At 30.5% G+C, this 23,908-nt stretch overlaps 3 protein-coding genes across 27 annotated transcripts; 1 reads left to right on the forward strand and 2 right to left on the reverse strand.

Annotated features, from left to right (window-relative positions):
• Positions 1-335: 335 nt before the first annotated feature.
• LOC113846435 (oligoribonuclease) lies at positions 336-22,746 on the forward strand. Of its 5 annotated transcripts, none has more exons than XR_003501684.1 (9): positions 388-508; positions 1,424-1,567; positions 2,087-2,163; positions 2,881-2,962; positions 3,235-3,290; positions 4,334-4,420; positions 4,939-5,029; positions 6,141-6,375; positions 22,737-22,746. XR_003501684.1 is itself a non-coding variant. In XM_027474713.1 (9 exons), the coding sequence occupies exons 1-9, from the start codon at positions 436-438 to the stop codon at positions 6,257-6,259; spliced, it is 720 nt and encodes a 239-aa protein (XP_027330514.1). In that variant the 3' UTR covers positions 6,260-6,483. The 5 variants fall into 5 exon arrangements, 4 of the variants coding, with proteins under 4 accessions (XP_027330512.1, XP_027330511.1, XP_027330513.1 ...); XM_027474713.1 differs by lacking the exon at positions 22,737-22,746 and adding an exon at positions 915-918 and having other exon boundaries at positions 436-508; positions 1,437-1,567; positions 6,141-6,483; XM_027474711.1 differs by lacking the exon at positions 22,737-22,746 and having other exon boundaries at positions 336-508; positions 1,430-1,567; positions 6,141-6,770.
• Positions 6,653-9,950, reverse strand: LOC113846434 (protein TRIGALACTOSYLDIACYLGLYCEROL 2, chloroplastic-like). Of its 2 annotated transcripts, XM_027474709.1 has the most exons (7): positions 9,734-9,950; positions 8,538-9,119; positions 8,088-8,417; positions 7,642-7,757; positions 7,443-7,533; positions 7,217-7,354; positions 6,653-7,001 (listed from the first exon to the last, which is right to left on the reverse strand). In XM_027474709.1, the coding sequence occupies exons 2-6, from the start codon at positions 9,057-9,059 to the stop codon at positions 7,262-7,264; spliced, it is 1,152 nt and encodes a 383-aa protein (XP_027330510.1). In that variant the 5' UTR covers positions 9,060-9,119; positions 9,734-9,950; the 3' UTR covers positions 6,653-7,001; positions 7,217-7,261. The 2 variants fall into 2 exon arrangements, with proteins under 2 accessions (XP_027330510.1, XP_027330509.1); XM_027474708.1 differs by lacking the exon at positions 9,734-9,950 and having other exon boundaries at positions 6,855-7,119; positions 8,538-9,267.
• On the reverse strand, positions 11,137-18,115 carry LOC113846432 (CBL-interacting serine/threonine-protein kinase 3-like). 20 transcript variants are annotated; one of them, XM_027474698.1, is made up of 17 exons: positions 17,869-18,106; positions 17,315-17,387; positions 17,083-17,129; positions 16,513-16,741; positions 16,191-16,253; positions 15,322-15,393; positions 14,926-15,033; positions 14,724-14,804; positions 13,868-13,921; positions 13,648-13,773; positions 13,474-13,563; positions 12,987-13,109; positions 12,787-12,897; positions 12,420-12,533; positions 12,267-12,323; positions 12,104-12,178; positions 11,138-11,504 (listed from the first exon to the last, which is right to left on the reverse strand). In XM_027474698.1, exons 4-17 carry the CDS (start codon positions 16,681-16,683, stop codon positions 11,427-11,429), a joined length of 1,323 nt encoding a protein of 440 aa, XP_027330499.1. In that variant the 5' UTR covers positions 16,684-16,741; positions 17,083-17,129; positions 17,315-17,387; positions 17,869-18,106; the 3' UTR covers positions 11,138-11,426. The 20 variants fall into 20 exon arrangements, 19 of the variants coding, with proteins under 19 accessions (XP_027330488.1, XP_027330499.1, XP_027330491.1 ...); XM_027474691.1 differs by lacking the exon at positions 17,315-17,387 and having other exon boundaries at positions 11,162-11,504; XM_027474696.1 differs by lacking the exons at positions 17,083-17,129; positions 17,315-17,387 and adding an exon at positions 16,972-17,030 and having other exon boundaries at positions 11,175-11,504.
• Positions 22,747-23,908: the final 1,162 nt, after the last annotated feature.

Consider the following 23,908-nt stretch of genomic DNA (forward strand, 5'->3'; position numbering starts at 1 on the left):
GCTCATAGAATATGACTAACCTCATTTATCTTTAAGAGCACGTTATGGAATATATATTTTTAAGTACATTTTTAATTCTTAAATAAAAATTATTAAAAATTAAAAGATTATGCATTTTTAATTTTAAATTTAATATTTATTTTTATATTTTTAATAAATTTTAATTAATTATTAAGAGTATTAAAAAGTGAGACTTTGCACATTTGGGCCCAACAACCAATCTAATTATCGTAATTAATAAAAATAATTGGGTGTAATTTTCGGGTTATATCCAAACCCGAAAAGGCCCAAGACTGGTATGCTGAGCCCACAACCGCAACCCATGGAGTTTGCATAGTGTCGTGTATGATTGCAGTTGCAAAGCTTAAGCTGCGAGTGCTAAAACAGCGCCAAAATCGAAGTGTTTGAAGAGAAAGAAGGGAACAAAGCAGAAAAATGGAGCAACTTGCAAATTCGTTTTCAGTGTTAGAACTTGACGCTGATGACACCCACCTTCCCACCATTGCTGGTACCCTTTCCCTTTTCCTTCTTCCTTTCAGTTTACGCCTTTTTTATTTTTTTAATTTTCGCGCCTAGTTACTGAAATTTGAGTTAGGGTTTCACAGTTGTTATTGTTGGTGATGTGGGTTTTTCCGGAAGAATCCGGTGAGCTCTGTTAATTATTGTTGCTGACGAATTTATGGAATTTAATTAATTAATTTTTATTTTGTGATTTTTTTTAAAGCGTGCTTGAAATCTTGCAACTTGGTTCTTCAGTATCATTGCACTGCTTCAATGCTTAAAGTAATTCCATTTTACTTTTGGTTTACTTCGGAGGACAGTGGACATTAGATATGAGATTGCCCTTGGGGAAACAACTGGGTTGAGTTATGTTGTGTTATTGGCTTAAGGGTTGGTTATTGTGTGATTATTAGATGTGTTCAATTGAATGAGGTCGTGACTTGTGTTTAGGGAATGAAGGTATGCATGATCCTGATCTCTGATCAATAGGTGAAAAATTGTCAGTTGGAGAGTCATTCAAGTGTTGATTGAATAATTATTGCTTAACAGTCTGATTTGGTAATAAGTGTTCAAGAATCATAGTGGAGAAACAGGAAGGAGAGAATGAGCTGCTTTTACCAGGTTTTAGTGAATCTGATTTAAGTTTCTGGGAAATTATTGGTCTATGCATGAACATCTATGCTTGGGTAGCCTCTTCCTGGTTGACTGAGGCTAAGCCAATTGTATTGATGCATTTACTTTTCTTTAGCAATATTTGTCTTACAATTTCGTATTATTTCATGGTGTTATCTTCTGTAGTCAGCTTTTGCTCTTCATTTTTATTTGCATTGACTAGTTTAAATTTCCTGGATGAATGCTTGCTAGTGGGAGTGTTATGTTAATTACCATGTGAGTGTACAAGCAGCTTCTACATACATTCTTGGTGCAGGTAGTAGCAGTAATAAGAGAGTTAATGGCAACACTGACACTTTACCAGTCAAAAATGAGAAACAAGATCTACAAAATCTGGTGACTCCTTCATGTGAATACAAGTTACCTCTTGTTTGGATTGACTTGGAGATGACCGGTAAGCTTGTCAAATGGGCTATTTAGAGTGTTTTACTTGTTTTTATTTATGTAAATATTTTTCATTTTACCTTTTTCTGTGTTTGGTTTGTATTGTTCACAAACTTATAAATTAATCAGTATTAAAGCTCGTACATTGTATGATATGGCACCCGTCTTGGTAAATAACTTTGTTAGATTAGTACAGATGTTTTCCTTTTACATGGCTCTACATCTAAAGTAGAATTAGAGTAAGTCAAGTTATCCTTCTTCCTAGCAATTTGATAACTTTATATCTTGGAAAGATATGCGCTCCTAAGGTGACTTATTTATTGTTAAATAATTCTATACTTCTGAGATCATTTTATTGAAAAACTTATCTTTTCTAGATTAGTGGTTCCTCTCTGTTCTATTTATATAGCATTTGCTTTTGTTTCAAATTGTGTTATCGTCTGTTCTTGAACAGTATATGAATGTTTAGTGTCTGCTAAATTTTATTATTTTTATTTTGAGTGTTAAATCTCTGTGTGTGTGTGTGCAGGTTTAAATGTTGAAGTGGACAGAATACTGGAGATTGCTTGTATAATTACCGATGGAAATTTAACCAAAACAGTGGAGGTATTTGATTTGATGTTTAAAGTGTGTGCTTGTTGATTTTTATGTTACATGATGCTTCACCATATTTTGAATGAGATTCTTGAATCTACAATCTCCTGTATCTAGCTAATATCATTCCTATTCCCGCCCTCTCTGTCTTCTCTGTTTTTCTGTGGGGAAAAATCTCAAACAATAAACTAACTTGCCTGACATTTAGATACTTGTAAGCTGGAAGTTATTTAAGTGAAATAGTTTTTTACTCCCATTTTGTATTATTGATTTTCCTTTTTTCTGTATATCATATTAAACACATGTTTTGCGTAGTTCTTTTTAAGGGAAATAATCATTTTCTTTTCAAAAGCACTCTCTCAAGGAGCTACCAAAAACAAAAATATTTCTCCAAAATAAGCTGAATTTAACATGTATGAATAGATTTTGACGCATTAATGATCCTCAGCTTTCCTTATCTTTTTTTGTTTTTGGACATTTCCTTTTTCTATTGTGTTTAATAGATACATCAACATTTTTTGGGTGCCTTGTTGACTTTTCATTTTGCCATGTAAAGTATACAATATGCAGTTGGGAATGATTCTAACTTTTTCTTTTACTCTTTCTTAGGAAAAGATGAAATGTTGATTACTTTTGCTTAAATTTTGCATATCTATTTCAAGTAAAGAGCTAATCCAGTATGCATGATCACACTAGAGTATGTATGAAAGAAAGTATTTGCTATTTTAGGGTCCTGATTTGGTCATCCATCAAACTAAGGAGTGCCTTGACAGAATGGGAGATTGGTGTCAGACTCATCATGCTGCTAGTGGTGAGTGGTAAATGCTATATTTTGATACCTTATTTTTCTAGAGGGGAAAAATGTTTTATTAGAGAGATGGCCATGGATAGTGTAAGCCTGTAAGATATCCTTCAAAACAGAGAAATAATTTAATATATTATAGAATATGAAGAAATTTGATACAGCTTTGTTCATGTGTTGTTGCTTGGTTGTTTTTCTTTAACATTATTTACTTCCTTTTTTCCTTTTTCTGTTGAATTGGATTTTAAATGGCATTGACTAATGATTTTCAATGAATTTAGGGTTAACAAAAAAGGTGCTCCAAAGTACAATTATTGAAAAAGAAGCTGAAAAACAGGTTTGTAGTAATTATACCATGTGGCAAGCTCTCGTTTCATTGGAACATACTTTCTATCAGCTAGCATATTAAATTTGTGCTGGATTTTCATATATTAGTTCTTTATTTTTTACCATATTTATTTGTATATTTTTTTTTCTTCAACTCTAAAATTCTTAAAATAGTCAAGTATTTATCACCATTTTTTAAAAATTAAATATATCACCATTTTTATATTACTTTTATTTAAGATATTTTTTGTGTAATACTAGTGAACTTAAAAAATTGTTATCGTTTTCATATTATAAGACAGATGAAGTAGTTAACTTGTCTAATAGGGATTGCAGAATCTTAGTGTACAGAAGGAGATTGAATTCTCATATCATTCTTAAAGTCCATAAAAAAATTGGGAGGGGCATAGTCTATGTTAGGAAACTTTTTGGCAGCTGAGAAGTTTTTCTTGCCCTACCACAAAAAGTTGTTATCTTTTCTCTAAGGATTCATGATACTGGCATGATTTTTTTGAAATAGATGCATTTTTACTTTTAATTAACCAGTTTGTGATCTGGTGGTCATTTAAGTAATTTATATGATTTATGTAAGTAGGTCTGAGGCTATACTGTAATCAGCAAAATGCTACTGTTTTGAGACTGATGATAGATGTAGTACATTCTTGTGTTCTGTTATCCATGTAAGGATGTGTGGTCCCAGAAATTTTATCTTTTAAGGACCTATTTAGGCTAAACTTAGTTACAAGATGTAATAAGTGATTGTAGACAAAATTAGCTGGCATTTAATATCCTACTCCTTCACCACGCTAGTGATATCAGTTCCAATCATATAGGAGTATGGCTTGGATGCCTTTACCCATGCCACTCTTGTTTGTTGCATTGAAAGTGTCTTTAAATTGATATTTTTCCCCTGTATATTGCCACTTGACCTGTAATGAACTAAAATACTTATTTCGTTCTTCGCTGGAAGGGACTAATTGAATCTCTTTCCCTTTGTTTGATTCATTATTTTCTTTTTATGATGCAAATCTTTAAAATCTTGCAAAATTGCAGGTTATTGAATTTGTTAAAAAATATGTTGGTTCATACACACCTCTCTTGGCTGGAAATTCAATATATGTGGATTTACAATTTCTGAAGGTATTGGTTCTGCCATAATAGATAGTGACTTTGCTAAGTGTTGTTAATTTCTAAATTCTAATAACCATAATGTTATTTGTATTTATAGTGCCAGTTTTATTGTTGAAGTCTTGATTCTTTTGTTGATAATCTCTGCTGAAAATTATTGGTCACATCATCAAATTTAAAAAATTTTAATCGCATCATATTACAATATTACATTCCTGTGTGAGTGAGAATAGCTTATATTTCATGCTTGCTATGTCATGGTAATTATGTTGGTCAACTGAATACATCATAGCATTCATGAAGTTGGGCATCTGGTAAAAGATCAGGTCAAAACACTGCATGAAAATTTCTGTCATCTGAATGTTTAGAATCTCTAAAATTGAGAACCACTCCAACTTTTCCGTTATGCATATACTGATCAAGCCTTATTGAAAGCATGTATTGCCATTTTTTATTTGCAACATCTATACATCCTATTGTTCCTTTTTGAAATGTTATGTTGCCTGTCTTAACTAGATCAATTTTTGCAGAAATACATGCCAGAATTAGCGAGTCTCTTCTCTCATGTGCTTGTGGATGTTAGTAGTGTTAAAGCTCTTTGCATTCGCTGGTATCCTAAGGGTGAGAAATTATACAATTAACATACACACACACACGCATAATGAAAATTCCTTGATGTTAGTGCATCGAACCATATTGAAGTAAATATTTGTTGTGAACTATCAACTACTTTTTATCCCCTAATCTCATCCCCACAACCCCCCGCCCCCCTCTCCTACCACCACCAAGAAAAAAAGGTGACAAAATAACAATTGTTTGTGCCTGAGATTGTTGGACAATTCCGTTACCTATTCATGGAATTTTATTGGATCTGCATTGTTAACTGGATCTGTTGTGAGCATGATTCTTCTGGTCTTTTTGCTATTCTTGAATTTTTGTTCAGTTCAATTTGATTGAACTGGCAAGTAATACGATAAAATCATAAAACACTTAGTTCCTATCCAAAAGTTCCCAATCTCAAGTGATTGTGATTTGTGGATTAATATGGCCCTCCCAAACAAAAATAAACAAGAATTTCTTCCGTCGGTTGCCCTTTTGTGGCAAAATTCTGATTCTGATTGTTTCCTTCCACCTTCTCCAAGGCATATATTAGTAGGGGAACTTTAGTTCCACATAGATCAGAGGTCTTCACTTGACTCTTCCCATCTTGTGTGTATTTCTGACCTTCCCTTCAACACTATTAAGGGTAAAGGATAGAAGTTGAGAAAGTGCAAATCCAAAAAACTGCCAAAAAAAAAAAAATTAAAAAATGATGGTTTTACAACTTACGTAAGAGTATGGACCTACTACCCTTCACCCCAACAAAATTCAACTAATGAACAATTAATGCGCATTTCATGCTGCCGTTGTTGATTTGAGACCTGTGATGCTGTAATAGCATAAAGATGTTTAGAAACTTGGCAAGGTAACTAAAGCAGATGCTTGTTGATATTTCTCTGTTATTTCTTTTGATGTTTTAACTTTTAAGCTTGGAATCTCACCAATCACCAGCTACCCCTTTCGCTTTTGGGTTTGCTTGGATCAGAATTAATGTTTATTTTTCTTACTTGTGACCAGTCTTTGCCACCAATCGTTATAACACATGCTGACCAATTAAACAATTCCAAGAGATAAGAAACAATGGATATATTTGTTTTTTGTTTTTAAATATAAAAGGTTATCATCTGTGTAGATCAGAAGAAAGCGCCTTCAAAAGCAAACAGACACAGAGCAATGGATGATATTAGAGAAAGCATTCAGGAACTTAGATACTACAAGGCAAATATTTTTAAGTCTAAATCCAGAAAGTGACAGGGTTGAAGGCAAAGCAGCATATGAATGTCGATTGAGAGGTTTTCAATTCAATTGTAAATCTTGTTATGGAAAGTTTGGGCACTGATTAAATGGCGTGTGATTTTGGATAAAGAGTACTTTTGTTATTGCAGTCTCATTTAAATTTGTAGCAGGAGCCCTGACATGCAAGTGGACTAGAGCTTCAGCTCCGATAATTGCAATTTGTGTAAAGTTGTTTAAAGAAAAAAGTGGAAATATAATTATCGATGACAATGTCCAAAGATATTTTTTGGTTGTGTCCAAGTATTTGTTAACAGTGGAGGATCTGCCAACTGGACTATAGCGGAATGCTTGACTTTAGGATGAAGATTTTACGTCCGTATATATAGTATATAAGCCTGATTTGTAATACACATAGGCAAAAGACATTTACTCAGATCAGATGCATGAATAAAAGTCATACAGATGACTATGCAAATTAACTTAAAAGATGAACCAACCAGGACACATCAATAATATTGTTTGCTACCACAATGGTTGTTTTCATTTGCCAATTGACAAAAGAAAAAAAAAAAAATAGAAACCTCGACATTCAACAAATATTCTGTATCCGGAAACTCTTAATATTACACTGCTCTATACTTATGTTCGTCAATTTCTAGACTGCTAAGTGGTTGTGCACAACTGAAAACCTCACCAATTAGAAACACTTTGAATGCTATATAATCCTGTCACCTGTAACTTCATTCTTTCCGAGGTCCTGGAGTGACATGAGACAGTCGTTAAAACTAGTCTATGCTACACGTATAAGCAGATAACTAACAGTAAAAGAACAAGTTCATCAACATAGCAATCAGTTCCACCAGTCAATAACACGCCTGCACTCATTAAGACAAGGAAAGAATTTTCATCACAACAGAATGCATGAAGAAACATATATAGTGCTACTATAGAAGCAACCAAAACAGATTGTACCTAATATTCATATCTGTTATATTCTACGTCACTTTAACTTTTACTTCACAACAACCTGCTCAGATTCTTGATAAGTAATTTCAAATTACTTTTTGTAGTCTCATCACCAGTAAAACCCAGAATATCAGTGCTAATATTCTGCAGTGATACAGCCAAAAATCAAATAACATGGGGAGATGTTATTCATAATAATTCAATTTAGTCATTTCCCAAATTAGGGTCAAACCTCAAAGTTCTTCAAGGTAAAAATAAGTGTGTATATGGACTTCTGAATCAATTCAGCGTTCTCAGGGGTCATAATGGAGGAATGTGCCCTTCTGCATACACAAAGGTGATTTTTGTTAGTTGTCATACTTCAAGTAAGTTAACCTCAATTAACCTCAAATTAATGATAGGCATGGGCCATAGAAGATTAGACAATTAACCTCAAATCATCAGAAGCTTGGGTAAGGTTTCGGGTTAAATTCTCAACTTCCTTCAACAGGCCACTACCACAGACATCAGCCAACAAAGGTTGAATATCTTCAGCCATGGCTTTGATCTGAGGCATCACTACATCAAAGTGAAAATACAGCGCATGAGCATGCATTCAACATCTATGCAGAACGAAGGAAAGCCATTTAATAGGTTCAATTCCCACGCCGACTCTTTAAAACAGATAATTCTTATTTCTTAGACATTAATGAACAATCTGGTTTTAGCTTTAACATATTAAAAGTTGGAGCAGGAGCCCTATGGAAGAAACTAATACTCCATGCATCATCATGCATTGATCTATTTTTCTATTGGCAAGAAAACGGTTCGATTCAACGTGTGTTCAAGTGAATTTATTTCCATCAGTCAAGCACACTGGTATAAGAAAATTACACACCTGTATAAGAAGTGGTTTTGCTTCTTCAATAATAGAAAAAACTCGTTCAGCCAACGAAAAGCTATTGATGACACCAATTTCCTCCATATCACGCCCAAGGCGGGTGAAAATCGCAACCAATGTATCCAAACTTATTCCTTGGTAGCCCTTGATCTTTTCTCTATCACACACAATAAGACCTTCTTTAGTACAGTCTTGGTCAAGAGGGCCAACTGAAGGCATTGGAATAGGATCATGAGGAGTGATGTCAATTTTTGTTTCCATAAGAAGACCTGACTGGTTAACCTCAATGAATGAATTCCGCGGTATAATTGTTTTATCATCATCAACCTGCAAATTCAAAACTGATGGTTTAACACAATTCAACAACTAAAACAATGCATGTCAAGCCAAAGCAAGATTTTAAAAATGTGATATTAGAGTGATCAGATTGTGGAAATTGAAAGACACCTCAACAACCGCCTCAATACTTCTCAAGGAAGGATTCAAATGTAGGACCCTGCCAACAGTGACCCCTCTGATTCTCACAGGTGTTCCAGTGCTTATACCACAAGCTTGAGCAAACTCAAACACTGCTGTGTACTTCCGAAATTTAGATCTTATTTGGAAGTCCCTCAACCAAGCCAAAGTAAGTACAAATAGGACAGTGCCAGATACTAAAAACAATCCAACCCCACCTTCCCAGATGCTCCTATGACCTAACCCAAAATCACTTAATGGACGCAATGTTTGCCTCCAAACAGCACAAGAAACATCTAATACAACTGCAAGTGGATTCTTTGCTTCTGAAGTAGATGACCATTGGCCATGACCTTGACCTGCATCAGTAGATGCAGCTCTTATCTTGTTAATTTGTGTTCGATGTCTTATTGGAAGAGGAGAGCAACTTAAGGAATTTCCTGGATGGGTAATCACACATGAAGAAAAAGAAGCTGGCAATGATGAAACATTGAGTGCAGGGTTCCCAACCATCTTCTAAACAACCTCCTACCTCTGAAGTTCTATAATCCACACACAAGAAAAGGCTCTACGCTGCAGCAACCACCCAATTGAACTAGAATCAAAATCATTGTAAATATAACCAGCCACTAATGCATAACTAGATGACAAAAATGGATTAAAATGAACAAAAACACAATCCACAATCACATAAACAAATTCCAACGGTTCTAATTACATGAGAAAAATCATCTTGGTTAGAAATGGGCATTCCATTGAGTGAGGTACGCAAAAAGAATCCAATAGACCATGTCCCAAAAAATAGTTATATAATTTCAGCCTAGGATTAAAAAACAATACCTAACCAAAACCTTGAACTTCACCTTTCTATAATGTGAAGAAATGGAAAAAGGTATCAATTTGAGAACAGCATCAATGCAGAAAAGAGAAAACAAAATTCTGGGTAACACACAAAGTGCTCCAATACGATATTTAGCACCTAAAGCTATCATTTTGTACCTAACAGGCATGTAGAGTTTATTATAGGATGAAAATTTTTCAGAGAGATTGAAATACCCGACAAATTCTCATGATGGTGAAAAATTATGAGTAATGTTGGTCTGTGAAGACAAGTTAATTTGAAGAGCAATGACACTTCTAATGTCATCATGAAGCAAAGAATGAAAGAACAACGTAAAGAGACATACTAGTGTTAATGGAAGCTACAGAAACCTATGCAGCATCAATCACCCAAAACACCGAACAAGACAAAAGCTTTTAAATTTTCAGGTTTCAGAAATTCTTATATACAATGCAAGAATTTGGTTAAACGCGGAAAGGTATTGTTATACTTTAAAAAGTAAGCAAGGAAACAAAATTGTTAGGAACACTCTTTATAGCACTTTATTAAATAAAAAAAAATCTATTTTAATTAATAGTAAAGAATGTTTAAAAAAAAGTGCCAAATAATGCATTATAAATATTTTTTATTAAAAGAATTAGTATCTTATTTTGTTAATTAATCGCTCAATATGTTATGTAATTATTTTATTTTTCAAATATTAATTTGGTAATTAATGATGACAATTTCTCTAATGTATGGCTCACCATTAACATCAATGGCGTTATTCTCGTTTATAGAATTATAGTGTGACTATGACGAGTTTTTCATGAAGTCTACACCAAACAACGATCATAAAAGAATTTGATTGGAATACGAATACCGTTCAAAACGTGTCATTTTCGTTTCCAATTTTGCAATTCATAAGACAATAATAAAAATTATTTGTATATTTGTTTGTTTTTTCTCTTTATGACATGACATCTTAATACTTTTAAAAAAGATAAATGTGCTGTCAAAAAAGAAAAAGGAAAAAGAGATTCTCACTCAGAATGTAATAAACCCAAATAAAGAAGAAAAAAAAGTGCTTCTTAGATAATTGCAACTCGACCAGGACAAGTGAAGTAATCCAAGTTATTGGTTATTACTTTTTGTATTTTTTCTAACTATACCCTTCATTTTATTTTTTATTTTTCAAAATTAAAAGTTCGAAATAGGAAAGAATCGTGAAAAAAGGAAAAAGATCATAATTAATTTGATTTTTTTTGTTAGCATATTTTTTTCTAAATTATTTATTTGATTTGAATGACAAAATTCAGCATGGCCCAAACTGATTTTTAGCCCAAGGTATTTGGGCTCACTAAAAGTCAATTTTATTAAAATTTAAAACACGTGGTTTTATTATGAACTTAAAGAAACAACAAGACTGGTGGACCAAAAATCAAAATGAAACAACTAGATTGGCCCATTATTACCAACTAAGGTAGGAGTGTTGACCAAATAAATAAAACAACTATGTATTTTTAATTTTTAAAAAATAATAACACAATTATTTATTTAAAATAAATTAAATTAAACATATGCTAATATTTTATATTGTGTGATTTTTTTGAGTAGATATTTTACAAGTGTTTTTTTAATAAGTACTTAATTAAGTTATTATACAAATGCACCTAGTATCATTTTCTTCACATAGCCTCTTTCCTTTTAATTTTATTTTTTTCAGTTGCTCTAATGAGCTTACCTTATTGCTGGATAGAAATCAAAGTAGCAGCAAATGCAAAAGATATTACTAGCAAAAGGAACATTAAAATAGCTATATACAATGTACAAAATTTCTTACATTTTTTGTTTGATGAACATAACTTGAACTGTATACGAGTAAAACTTCTTACATAAACTCTGCATGCTTTCCAAAAATAATAGCATGGTACGCAACATATGAGTAAATATGCAATGTCCAAACAAATTTACGAGGGGAAATAACGAATGAAGAAATTGGAAAATAGTAGAACGTGAGACACCGAGAAAATTACACTTGATAACAATGATATCAAATATCACTTTGTTTCTTCTTGCATATCATCTTCTGTTTTCCAAACAACATCCTCCAAGCATGTTGAAAGTTTTTTGTAGAACTGCAGAGGTGAAGCAAACAATTTCAATTAGATTCAAAAGTAAAAACAAGTGTCGACTGTTCAAACTCGTTATTGATAAACTTGGATCCTTTCATGTTGTTCAATAACAGGATATGATCTGATCATATTGAAGTGAAAAAAGACACAATTTTTAACAATAGGAGAATTAAAATTCATGCAAGGGACCCACCATGATTGGTTATTAGATCCTCTCTTGTTCTAAATCCCTTTTACAAAAGAGCTATTCAAAGGACAAAACTCAGGTAGTTTCTTATATCTTTGTCATAAAGTTCTCGAGTCAAACAATGATATGTTTGATACTTTTTCCTCATTCAGCAACATATTTTAAAGGAGGCTATTTACCATTGGAAAACAAAATCATTTGCCATTGTTTAATTTAAGAACCTGATGGCAAGGATATAAGAAACTTGATCTAATTTTATTTTTCTTATTCAAATATTTAGTTATGCAACTACTGATGTATTCTTCCCGGGAAAACTATTAGCTTGAGCAGAACTTTGACAATAGAACAGATTTTTGAAGTGTAGCAAGCAAAGACAACTTAAAGTAATTAAGTAAAGAAGGGGACAGAAGAACACCTTATGGAATTCCAATGTATCGCCTTTTGCTTTTCGTACCTCAACCATGTGAAGAGAAGGTGCCACTTGAAATATCTGTTTATAATGAGTACTTTCAAATTTCAGTACAATAATGTGACAAAGTGTCACACATCACCAAATAACAAAAATGAAGATCATATACCTCTGTGGCAACATTAAGGTTTCCCTTCCTTCCAGCTTTCACATTGGCAAGCCTCATCTGCAGATGATGGTTTATTAATTTTACAAAATACCATTTAATATAACGGTAGCTAGTTGAGTAGAAGCTCATAGTAAGTTGCACAAGTAAGGTTACCTTGTAATTTTTCTTCTGCACATCAAAGCCAAGAGGTTTTGCAGCTTCCTCAATCTTGTTGATTATCTCATCTGCAGGGGATTTTGATGTGAACCTTGTTTCCCTTTTAAATCCCTGTGGTCAATGGCACATGCAGAAAGCAAACACAGTAACTTCAGCAAGGTATCTCATGATCTGCACTAATTGGACTTCAGAGAAAAGTGCTATCCAAATCCAAATTAAGTATAAGTTTCAACATAGATAACTAGTTTTTATCTAACCAAAAAAAGCTTTCAGGTCAAAATGAATGTAGCTTGCAAGATTTCACTACATTTTATCGCAATAACAAAATAATTTAGAAAGCATCTTATCATGTGATGTTGTGAACCTGCTCTATATCGAACAAATTTTCGAGGTTCAGCCCTTTGGACATGGAAATTAACTCAAATGCATTCATGGCTGTTGGATGCTCTTCTTTCTTCTCTGTTACATGGTGCTCCTGAATACAAGGGAAAAATCCTTTATGAGACAATAGTCCAGAACTTTGGAAAACAATAACAAAATCATATCTAAGAATCGACAACATACTTCAGAATCTTTAAAGACGGCCTCCACATCATCAAGGTTGGTTTCCCCATTCTCCTCAAAAACTGGAGGCTTATAATCTTTCTTAAACCATTCATCATCCAAAATCTCAGGTATAGTAATACGCTGCCATTCGGTTATGATAAATCAGAAATGCAGACCAAAATTTAAGTAGTACAGAAAAATAAAGATAACTACGTAGATTGATGATCAGTGCTCTTTTCTTTTTAACTTTTCTTTTGGCGAAATCCGGGACTAGCTAATTGTGATTCTAAATAATCCATTATCGTGTTTTCATAATCATGAACGAAATCAAGCTGATGCACATGATATCAGGCCAAACTTAGCCCTTAGTGATCATTGGAAGCCACCAAGGAAGTGTAGGTAGTCATAACTTGTTACAAGTAAATTGACCCTTCCACTTTCAGAACAAACATGCAATTACATGATAAAAGCACACACACACAGATAATCAAATGTTGTTTCTTACAGTCGTGGGATCAGGATCCAAGATTCGACTTATCAATTTCCTGGCACTGAAAGAAAGCCATGGGGGGCAAGTAAATTCAGCAGCGGAGATCTGTGGATAAATAAACAGGGACTAAAAATGTGCAACAAAGACTAAAAATGTGCAACAAAGTTCAAGGCTTCAAGCAGTGCTCACTTTTTTATACAGGTTCATAAGATTTGGGTCATCAAAAGGCAAGTAACCTGCAACCAATACAAAGAGAATCACTCCACATGACCACAAGTCTGCAGTTGCCCCATCATAGCCTCTATCGTTAAGAACCTATGTAACAAGAGTATACAGTTAGAAGAGTGACTATGAATGTAAGAGTTTTGGTATACAATTTACAAGAAAGTAGCATAACATTTGTCTGCACCTCTGGAGCAACATAGTTTGGAGTTCCACATGTAGTATGGAGAAGTCCGTCATCCTGTGGAGACAACCATTTTATAAGATCCAAATCAATCTTAGGATGCATGGAAACTTTGTCAAGTATTCATTAACATTATAAGAAAATGTTCAAATTTATAACCATTGATAAGTTGGGAATAAAGAGAGCAATGTCTTTAACAGATATAGCTTAGTTTTCATTTGAGGAAAACTAACTCTAATTTTGGCATATAAATTACAATGGTGCTGGGTAGCCACATCTTCTTGTCTTGTTAAATTAAAAAATTTCAAGTCTACATTTTACACACCTATAAAATTGTAGCCATTTTTTTTTACCAATGTGAATTATTTAGTTTTCCTATTCATTTGCATGTACATTAACTAAATACACGTATATAGATGATGTATGAATGATTTAATATAATTTTGGATGCTGTATTGCTGTCAACACTTGCTTATTCCAACTTTAATAATGTCATATTCCAAATCTTAAACTTTCCATTGGCATAACCTCTTGAATCCATCCCTAAATTATTAAAACAAATCAAACCATGTCTAGGTCAAAATCAATCACCTATTAAAAGGTTGGATGCTATTGTATCTTCTTGTGTTTGGTATTCTTTCCAAAATCTTACTGTTCTCGTATATTTTACATCACCTGAAAAAGACAATCATATTTTCCCAACCTTTCTCACACGTCTTCTTACTTTCTAATTATTGCTTGTTCTTCTATAACAACATCTATTTGGTCATAGTTTTACTTTAAAAAGCAAGATAAATTTAATGAACAATGATAAACAAAAAAGAAAAGTAAAATTCAGAAGGCAATGAATCATGATTACCCTAACTTGCTGAGAGAGTGCACTCAACCCAAAATCCGATACTTTAAGGTTACCATAATTGTCTAGTAGCAAATTTTCTGGCTGCACAAGGTTTGTGGAAAGTTATGACACGTTAGAGATTAGGACTTATTATATCAAAATTAAAAGAAATAAGATTCTGGCGTCTGCATGTGTGTGTGTTTGTAAGGCAATGGAGGTTTACCTTCAGGTCTCTGTGGTAGACACCCCTGCTATGGCAATAATCAACAGCATTTATAAGCTGCTGGAAATATCTACGTGCTTCATTTTCACTCATCCGTCCATGGTTTACCTTCACAACAAAAATCCCTTCAGAACATAAACAACATTTTTTTTTTACACATAATAAAGATGGAATGTATGAACTAATATCCAAATCAACCCTATCTATAAACAATACCAACAAATAATGATAATAAATTGATAATGATGAGTGAAGGACACTAGTCTAGTATCATAAGCTAAGCAGGATTGGTTGACTACAAATATGGTTAAGTGAGTCATCCTTTCTTCCATTTTTCTTTGGAGGTTCTAGAACCAATTGAAAATGAAAGGAATCCAAGAAGATTGATTTACTCACAATTTTGTCAAAGAGCTCCCCCCCAGTCACATACTCCAAAACAATATATATTTTGGTCTTGCTTCCCATGACCTGCTAACAAAAATGTTGTAATATTAGAAATAGAATTTGGAAACAAAGTAAACTGTATTGAGAATTAATTTGATTTCTATTTGCAGATTTACTTCCTAAAAAATTAATTTCTTCATAGTTAGATATTCTGTACTATTGCATAATGCTAGATTATAAGCATACAAGACAGCACCATCAGAAAATTAATTATAAGACAGAGCAAGTGGTGAGAGTAATGAAATATTAAAAAAAATGTATTTATTCTCACCCCCTATTCTTTTTTTCATGTATAAAAAATGTTATTACATGGGCAATTCATGATAGAAGAATGTCTCAGGGCCAGTAGCAACAGGATTCTCGGCAAGGTAGTCCAAAGTAATACATTATAGGTCCTTCACTGCATTGATCAAGATCATTCTTTCTAAATTGAGTACTGATTTGTCATTACAAGAATTGAATAAGGCCTGTTCAATTATTACTGGGATCTTATATCTTTAGCCTTGGATAAAAGGAAGCAGTTTCCTGACTATTTTACAAGTACTGTCAGTGAATATGTGAATAGTACGATGATTCAAGTATTCAACGTATTTGGAACTTCCAACGAATATATTTTTAATTTTTTTAGAACCAATCTTTAATTATTAACCAAGATACTTTGAGCACTTGCTGGAATGGTAAGCACTAACTCAATCATTACCATTTGCTGCTTTGAGAAGAGCAAAACTTCAAGCAAGAATAAAATAAAGACAAAATGAATGTTAAATAAGAGAGAAAGACAAAACATTGCATGTGAGTGTTCCAGAGAGAGAGAGAGAGACCTCAAACAGTCGAACAACATGTGGATGCTTGATCAACTTCATAGTTGCTACTTCCCGCCTGATCTGTAAAAAACACATAAAAAACATCTAAAAAACTTGACTTCATCATGCGAGGGTCTAAAGCAACTACAAATAAAAATAATAAGATGCATCTGAAGTCTATAACCTCCCACTAAAAAATAAATTCAGCACAAGCTAGATTTTGTCAACAACTTGAAAGGTTTTTGGAAAATGTGAGGAAGCAATTATGTCACAAAAATTGTACGATTTCTAATAATTAAGTGAAGTAATAGAATGAAGTCAAACTACTGAGGCTTTCAACCTGTTCAGCCATCTTGTGCTTGAGCACCTTCTCTTTGTCAAGAATTTTGAGAGCCACATTCTCCCCTGTCTCAGAGTTCCTTGCAAATTTCACCTTTGCAAAAGTTCCCTCACCAATGGTCCTTCCTACCTCATATTTACCCACTCTGCGCTTAATTTTAGGCTGACTCATTCTCTAGGCCTGTTAAACTTTGCGAAGAAGTGAACTTCTGTTCACTTATGAAGCCTACCTGAAATGCATTTTAGAATTCAGTTCCTAACTAAATTTCATCCACAAATGAAATGATGAAATAAAAACAAGCTTGATTCAAATCTTGTGTACTGAATTGTGATGTATGAATTTAAGGAAAACAAGTTCACGCCAAATATGCAAAATAGGAGACTGTCATCAATTTCAGGATTAAATGTCACTATTTAATCAATCATGGCACAAGTACAATAAAATCCCTAGAGATCTCACTTTCAACCAGTAATGCAGTACACTAGAGAGATCCTGGAGAAATTTAAAACCACTTGATGCTGGATTTTAAGTTGCAGAGAAAACACAGCAATTGTTGAGATGAGAAATAACCTCAAGTCTGTCTTCAAGTAAATGATAAACCCACAACCAGAAGTGAGCTTGAATATGAAACAAACAGGAAAATTAACACAGCATACCTCTATGAAATCACTAACTTTGGAGACAAGATTTGTGAGAAAATCATCAATGTTCAAAAAACAAAATTGAAGGTCCTCAGTTAAAAAATAATGATGAGTTACTAAAATAATCAATTTTACAACATTAAAGAATAAAAAATCGTCACCTGATTGAATTATTATTCAACAACAAAACAAATTAGTTGGAGAAAAAGGGGAACTCATGAACTTAGGATCCACCTACCAAAAAGAAAACAACAAACTTCAAATCTTACTTAGAGACACAGTAACACAAATGGAGAATCCAGTCAGTTCTTGCTTTTTGTGCAAAAAAAGTCCCAGAAATTCATTTTGGAAAAGAATGAAAAGACTTGAAAAAGAATGAAGGGACCAGAAATAAATAAAAAAAAAAAAAAAACCAACTTTACAACAATTTTGGAAAAATGAACAGAAAGACAACTGAGGTAACCAATATATGACCCAAAGGGGTGCTGATAATAAAATTACAAAGCAAAAGTAGATCAAGTTTTCAAATTTCAAGTACCACAAAAGCTGCACAAGGTAGTATGTTATATAAACAAGACTTTGAGTCTCATACGAGAAGAGGATAGACATGAAAATAAAAAAAAAATAAAACAAAAAATAAAAACGGGAAAGTGAACAGAGAAATAAGTAGAAGGAAGCTGGAGAGAGAGAGAGAGAGGGAAAGGGAGAGAAATACTTCAATGAAATCTATGAAGATAAGAATGTCTGAATTTGAGCAGTGGAAGAAAGGGAATGTTAGCTTGAGGATGGTGAACCCTTTCTACAGTGCTTTGGCTTTTGATTATGGCCAAAGGGTAAGAGATTTTTCAGACAACTACCAACGAATGCTATGCAATCAGACAAACCTCATCGGTCTGTAATTTTGCATTTTCTGCAATTTATTCTCATATGAACAGCTTCAACAGTTACTATCAATACTTATCTGTTTTCATGGAATGTATGTCTAATAATAATATTAATAATATTATAATAATATGTGTGGAATCCAGAGAATATTTCTGGTCTGGTCCCCTGTAATTGCTGTCATCACAATGTTACTGTGTATATCTCTTCTCCATTCATTTCAACTTGAAGAAACAGTAAAGCTGAATTCATGCACAGTCATTTGTTTTGGTACAAGGTTTAATGTCCCTTCTAATCTTAATATTTTGGTTTTAGTTTTTTTTAATTTAATTGCATATTTAGTTTAGTTAAATTTTAAAAATAATTATTTACTTTTAACAGTTTTTTGTGAGAACTCTTTAAAATAATATACTAACTTCAGTCATCATGATTGATTTTAAACACTCAAAACAGTATATTTTTTATTTTAAAAAATATTTATTACATAGAAATTCAAATGTGGTGTATATTTTTTATATAAAAGTTATTATTTTCAAATATTTTAAATTAAAACTAGTATTACTAAATCTATTATTAATTTTAATCAGGACGATAAATTTTTTAATTTTAAGTTAAAAAATTGTATGTTATTTATAATAATATATATTATTAATATATTAAAGTTATATTAATATATTAATTTATACCTTTTATATTAAAATATTAATTCACTTCCTAAAATGAGTTTTGATAGATATATATTATCATCATTTTACTTAGCCAATCAAAGCACATATGAATGAAATAATTTTACTTCGTTTAAAACACAGGTTGATAAATAAATAGAAAAAGCAAAGAAAAAAAAACTAAAATAACTTTAACAGATCAATCAATACAAATATACAAATCTTCAAGTGACAAACTGAATTGAATAGAAAAATAGATTAATTGCAAATTTGTTTCTATTTTGATAGTTGGATAGCATTTGGTTTAGTTTATTTTTCTTGAATTTTACTTTTAAGATTAAAGTTAAAAGTAATATTTTAAAAAATAATGTTAAAATTATTTAATAAATTTGTTAGTTTAAAACCTCCATAATCATTTTCCTGTTTGAGTTAGTTTACATTATCATCTAAAATCATTTCACTTAACTTTTATTTTAATTATACTTTAGATCTCTATGTTTTAATTTATTTGATTATAGTTACTTACAATTAATTAAATTTTTTACTTAAAATTTTATTAAATTATTAATAAAAATATAATAGAAACATGAGATATAATTATTTTATATAAATAATTAAAAATATATAAAATATTTAAATAAAGACATTTAATAAAAAAATCAAACATATAAAAATTTTCGTCAATTATTACATAAAACTTTAAGATAAGAGATTTAATTTCAAAAATTAAAAAATAAATATAAATAATTAAATTTTTTTAAAAAAAAAACTAGAACATTAATCATTTTCTTTTTAAAGAGGAGAAAATTTGAAGTTAGGCACTACCTAAAATAGTAATTTAATAGCTTGACAATGATCGGAGACATATATAGAGAAAGACAACGACATGCCTCGTAATATATATGTGTGTATTTTAAAGTAACATTTTATATTTATTTTAAAAATAATAGTTTTGGTTTTGTTCCCTTTCAAAGAAAAATAAATGACAAATATATTACAACTTAAGTTTTAATTTTTTATAAAAAAAATTAAACCTGTTTAAGATAAACTCTAACTAGATTGATTTATTTTCCATCATACCAAATGTCATGTGGTGATTTAATTTTAATTTTTATTAATTATTGTATAAATGGCTAGATGAGAGATTTAATTTAAATATTTAACAAATTATGACAACTAAAAACAAATAATTAAATTTAGAAAATCAAAATTGTACGTATTTAAATATAAAAACTAAAAGAATAATTAAATTAATTAAATAAATATTAGATGGCTTTTATATTTTAAAAAAAACATTTTATATGTTCTTAACTATGCTGATGCACAAACATTAGATAATTAGTTTGAGTGTACTCAATTAGAAACAATTTAATTTATATTGACTATATATATATATATATATATAATATTGTATTTAAGCTTTGTTATTCATATAAAACACTTACATTTTCTTTTTTTCTCTTCTCTTTTTCCCAAGGATAATTTTTTTTATTTCCAAGTTAAAAATGTATAATATTTATAAAATAAATAAGAATTAGAATATTAACTTATTGTTTTATTTTAAATATTATATATATATATATATATATATATTTCTGTCTTTTTAAAACTATACTCTGAAAGATAATTTAAAATAGCTATTACATATTGATGCAAATAGCACTTAAAAAAATACTCCAAATTTATCAATGCAAATAATATTTAGTTGAATACTGATAGAGAATAATTAAAATGTATTTTGACAGAGACTTTTTATGACAATTTATTTCACATGCAAAATTATTTTTAATAATACAGAAAAATATCTTTTGTGATTCAACAAAAACAATCACAACGAAGACTATTGAACCCATGCAACTGTTGTGATTGCTCATGTTACTGTCATATCATAACCCCTTTGATTTAATTAAAAAATATATGATAGATTTGTTTTCATTATTTTTGTATATACTAATCAAGGACGGGGAACGTAAGCGTTTGCTACTTGAGCATTTATCAAATATTTTTTTTTAATCATTATTTAATTAAGCTTATAATGGTAACATATATAGATATGATTAGTTTAATAGTATGTTAAGATCTACCTCGTTTGAGATTCCTAGAAGTGGGTTTGCTTTAATTTTTTTTATAGGCACAATAAATATTATTAAAGATAGTTTAAGAGGAACTCAAAATCTATATACACAGAAAAAAATTACTTATTTAAGAAAATAAAAACTAAAAATATATTTATACAAAGCTAAAATAGACACAATTTCATGGGTTTAAATATCAATCAGCTAACAAAATAAATTTTTTTTTACTAACAAATGATAACTATTTTCAGGACTTCAGAATAATAAAATTTAAGACTTCTCTCTCATCTAAAATACCATTAAAAACATAATTATATTTTTATGTAATCACAGAAATCACACTGTACTTATTCAAATAATTAATAAGCATAATTCATTTTCTTTTATTACAGTCAACACCAATAAAACAAGTGAGTTGATAAATCTGAAGGTAAAACCAATGAAAATCTAAGTCAATGCATAGTAAAATACCAGATTTAAGATGAAATACGTTAAAAATAAATGAGTTATGATGTTTTTTTAATGCGTAATTATTGACTATATTCATAAATATTTAATTTTTACAAATAAGAGATCTTGGGTTGAATAAAGAAAAAAAATCATAAAATCGAGAGTAAGAGTGGAATGTATCCAAATTTGGCTCCGAAATTAGAACTAGTCAGAGTCAAAACCAAATTTGCTCACGGCTTATGAAATCCAAATTCTTAAATGCTTGTACGTAAAGTATTATATATTTAAATAAATTCAAAACATTTTTTAATCTATTGATATTATTAATATATCTTTTTTATATAATTTATCTTAGCACGATTCATAACAATTTTTTATTTTTAATGATTGAACTTTTGAGAATGACATCTTTAGTTTAGTAAAAAAGAGTAAAGGAAAATTCAAAAAAAATATTGGAAGAAATTATTAGAAAATATATTAATTAACTATATTTTTGGTTCAAATGAGATGAAGTTTGATGTTGTAAGTATTGAACTAAACACAAACATGGGTCTATCAGATACTCTTATGGGCTTATCAGTGATTCTCGCTTACAACCGCACTAATTGAGATATGTACCTAACATAAGTACGTAACCCCAGGTCATTGTACCTGGAAATTTTGAAATAATTGAGGTGATGACCCAACATTTAATCTGTGGTAGATGTTTGTTTGAAGTTATAATCAGAAAGAAAATGAAGTAACCCCTCTCTCTCTCTCTCTCTCTGCTTCAGAATGTGACCAAAAAAGAATCATAATAGATACAACGTTTAACAATCATCTGTGTCTAACAAATCTGTGTTATGTTTTCATAGTACAATGTAGATGTTGTGTGTGTGGCCTTGAAATACCATTCTTGCCAAAAAAGAGCTGAATCAACAACGTTTGCAGAAAGGCAAATCCACAGACATTTGATGTTCGAAATCATTGAGTATGGTCTGTGTTCCACGTGGCACGTGCATTAGACTTTCATAGGTTGCCTCCTTCACATGTAACCTTACCTGTAAAACCCTTCAAATAAGATTAAATTAATTTCCTTTTGAAAACTCTTTAAATGAAATTTTTATCCAAATATCATTGTCTTCATGTAAACGTAAAATAAGAAAATACGACACATACATTTGAGGTTAATAAATAAATAAAAATTTGTTAAAATATGTTATTACTTTTAAAAATGATATAGAGACGTACCTAAATACATCACCAGATCCAACATTCCGTACGCCTCTTAGAAACTTAATTTCTAAAAAAATTATATGATTTTAATTAATTTATTTTAAAACATTATTTATACTCATTTAACTTACATTTAATTATCCATAAAATAATAAATTACAATTTATTATATATAAATTAAATGAAAGATTTAGATTCAGTATAAAAAATTTTATACTTACAATAATGTAACATATTTAAATTTTAAAAAAGTTATTATAATTTATCTATAAATTGATTAATTATTTTTCACTTAGTTAAATGTCTTTTTAAATAATTAATTAGGTAAATTATAAATAATTCAAAATTTTAATTTTTCACATAAATATTTATTAACTATTGTAATTATTGTTTAAAAATAAAAAGAAAATTTACTAAATACAAAAATTTTGGACCACTGAACTACTTTTGGATCTGGACCCTGTTTTTTTTTCCCTCGGGGGGACCCGTTCGGCTTGTCGTAATCAACAATGTCGATTGAAACATTTGTTCTTAGTTAAAATTATACTTAGGATGTATAAAAAATGATAAAATCTAAAGAAATTGAGTGGTTTTTTCCTTATATTAATTTCATGATGCATTGATAAAAAGACTAAGCAATTACATGTTTTGATTTGCTAAAACTAAAAGGAACCCATTATCCTCATCTTTCTCACTTGAAAACAACATTATATAATAAACCAAAGAGCTTTTGGTCGATTGAAACAACCCTCATTAGCATTTTCATAATCACTTTTATAAATAGCTTTTGTGTATTATGCATGGAATGACGTTATACATGTATTCAAGGTCCTTGTAAAGGGTAGGTGTGAGTAATTGAATACAAAGTTCCTTCAAAGAGGTAGGTCAAAGTCAAGCACTAGTCAGTTGACTATTTGGTAAAACACATTCATGTATTGATCATTATCATTTCACTGTTTCCTTATTAGTAATTGATCTTTATTTAGTTTCTGGATTCCAATATTTCAAGTGCTGTTGTTGACTCAATGCTTCATGTTCAATTAATTATATTTTTTTATTTTCTTTCAATACCATCTGTGTTCAAAATTTTAGCACAGTTACATTTTTTTAAGGCTATGTTTCGACGGGATAATTAAAAAATTTAAAATATTTTGTTTTGATAAAATAATTATTTTTTTTTCATTTCAAATATGTTTATTTGGATAAAGTAATTATATTACTTACATTCTTAAAATAATAAATAAAATCATCACTATATTTGATAAAATTAATTAAAAATATAAAATTTAAATTATTAAATTATCTATAACTAAATAAAAATCTAAATGAACGCATAATAAATGAAAAAGTAATTAAAAATTTTCACTCTTTTATTAAAATTTAAAATTATTTATCTTTAATCTATTAAAAATTTTCACTAAAATTCTTTAAAATTAAATATTCAAACAATAAAATTTAACTCACATAA

This window comes from Abrus precatorius, unplaced genomic scaffold, assembly GCF_003935025.1.
Source record: "Abrus precatorius isolate BTA unplaced genomic scaffold, Abrus_2018 Scaffold8, whole genome shotgun sequence".
In the NCBI taxonomy this organism is placed as follows: domain Eukaryota; kingdom Viridiplantae; phylum Streptophyta; class Magnoliopsida; order Fabales; family Fabaceae; genus Abrus; species Abrus precatorius.

Coding starts and splice junctions, on each gene's coding strand:
- LOC113846435 (XM_027474710.1), top strand. CDS start 436: ATGGAGCAACTTGCAAATTCGTTTTCAGTGTTAGAACTTGACGCTGAT. Junction 509..1,423: donor CCACCTTCCCACCATTGCTG/GTACCCTTTCCC, acceptor CATACATTCTTG/GTGCAGGTAGTAGCAGTAAT. Junction 4,421..4,938: donor TGGATTTACAATTTCTGAAG/GTATTGGTTCTG, acceptor CAATTTTTGCAG/AAATACATGCCAGAATTAGC.
- LOC113846434 (XM_027474709.1), bottom strand. CDS start 9,059: ATGGTTGGGAACCCTGCACTCAATGTTTCATCATTGCCAGCTTCTTTT. Junction 7,758..8,087: donor CAAAACCACTTCTTATACAG/GTGTGTAATTTT, acceptor GTGATGCCTCAG/ATCAAAGCCATGGCTGAAGA. Junction 7,355..7,442: donor TTACCTTGAAGAACTTTGAG/GTTTGACCCTAA, acceptor GTATCACTGCAG/AATATTAGCACTGATATTCT.
- LOC113846432 (XM_027474707.1), bottom strand. CDS start 18,060: ATGCAAAATTACAGACCGATGAG. Junction 16,254..16,512: donor AGCACAAGATGGCTGAACAG/GTTGAAAGCCTC, acceptor TGTTTTTTACAG/ATCAGGCGGGAAGTAGCAAC. Junction 12,324..12,419: donor TGCAGAAGAAAAATTACAAG/GTAACCTTACTT, acceptor CATCATCTGCAG/ATGAGGCTTGCCAATGTGAA.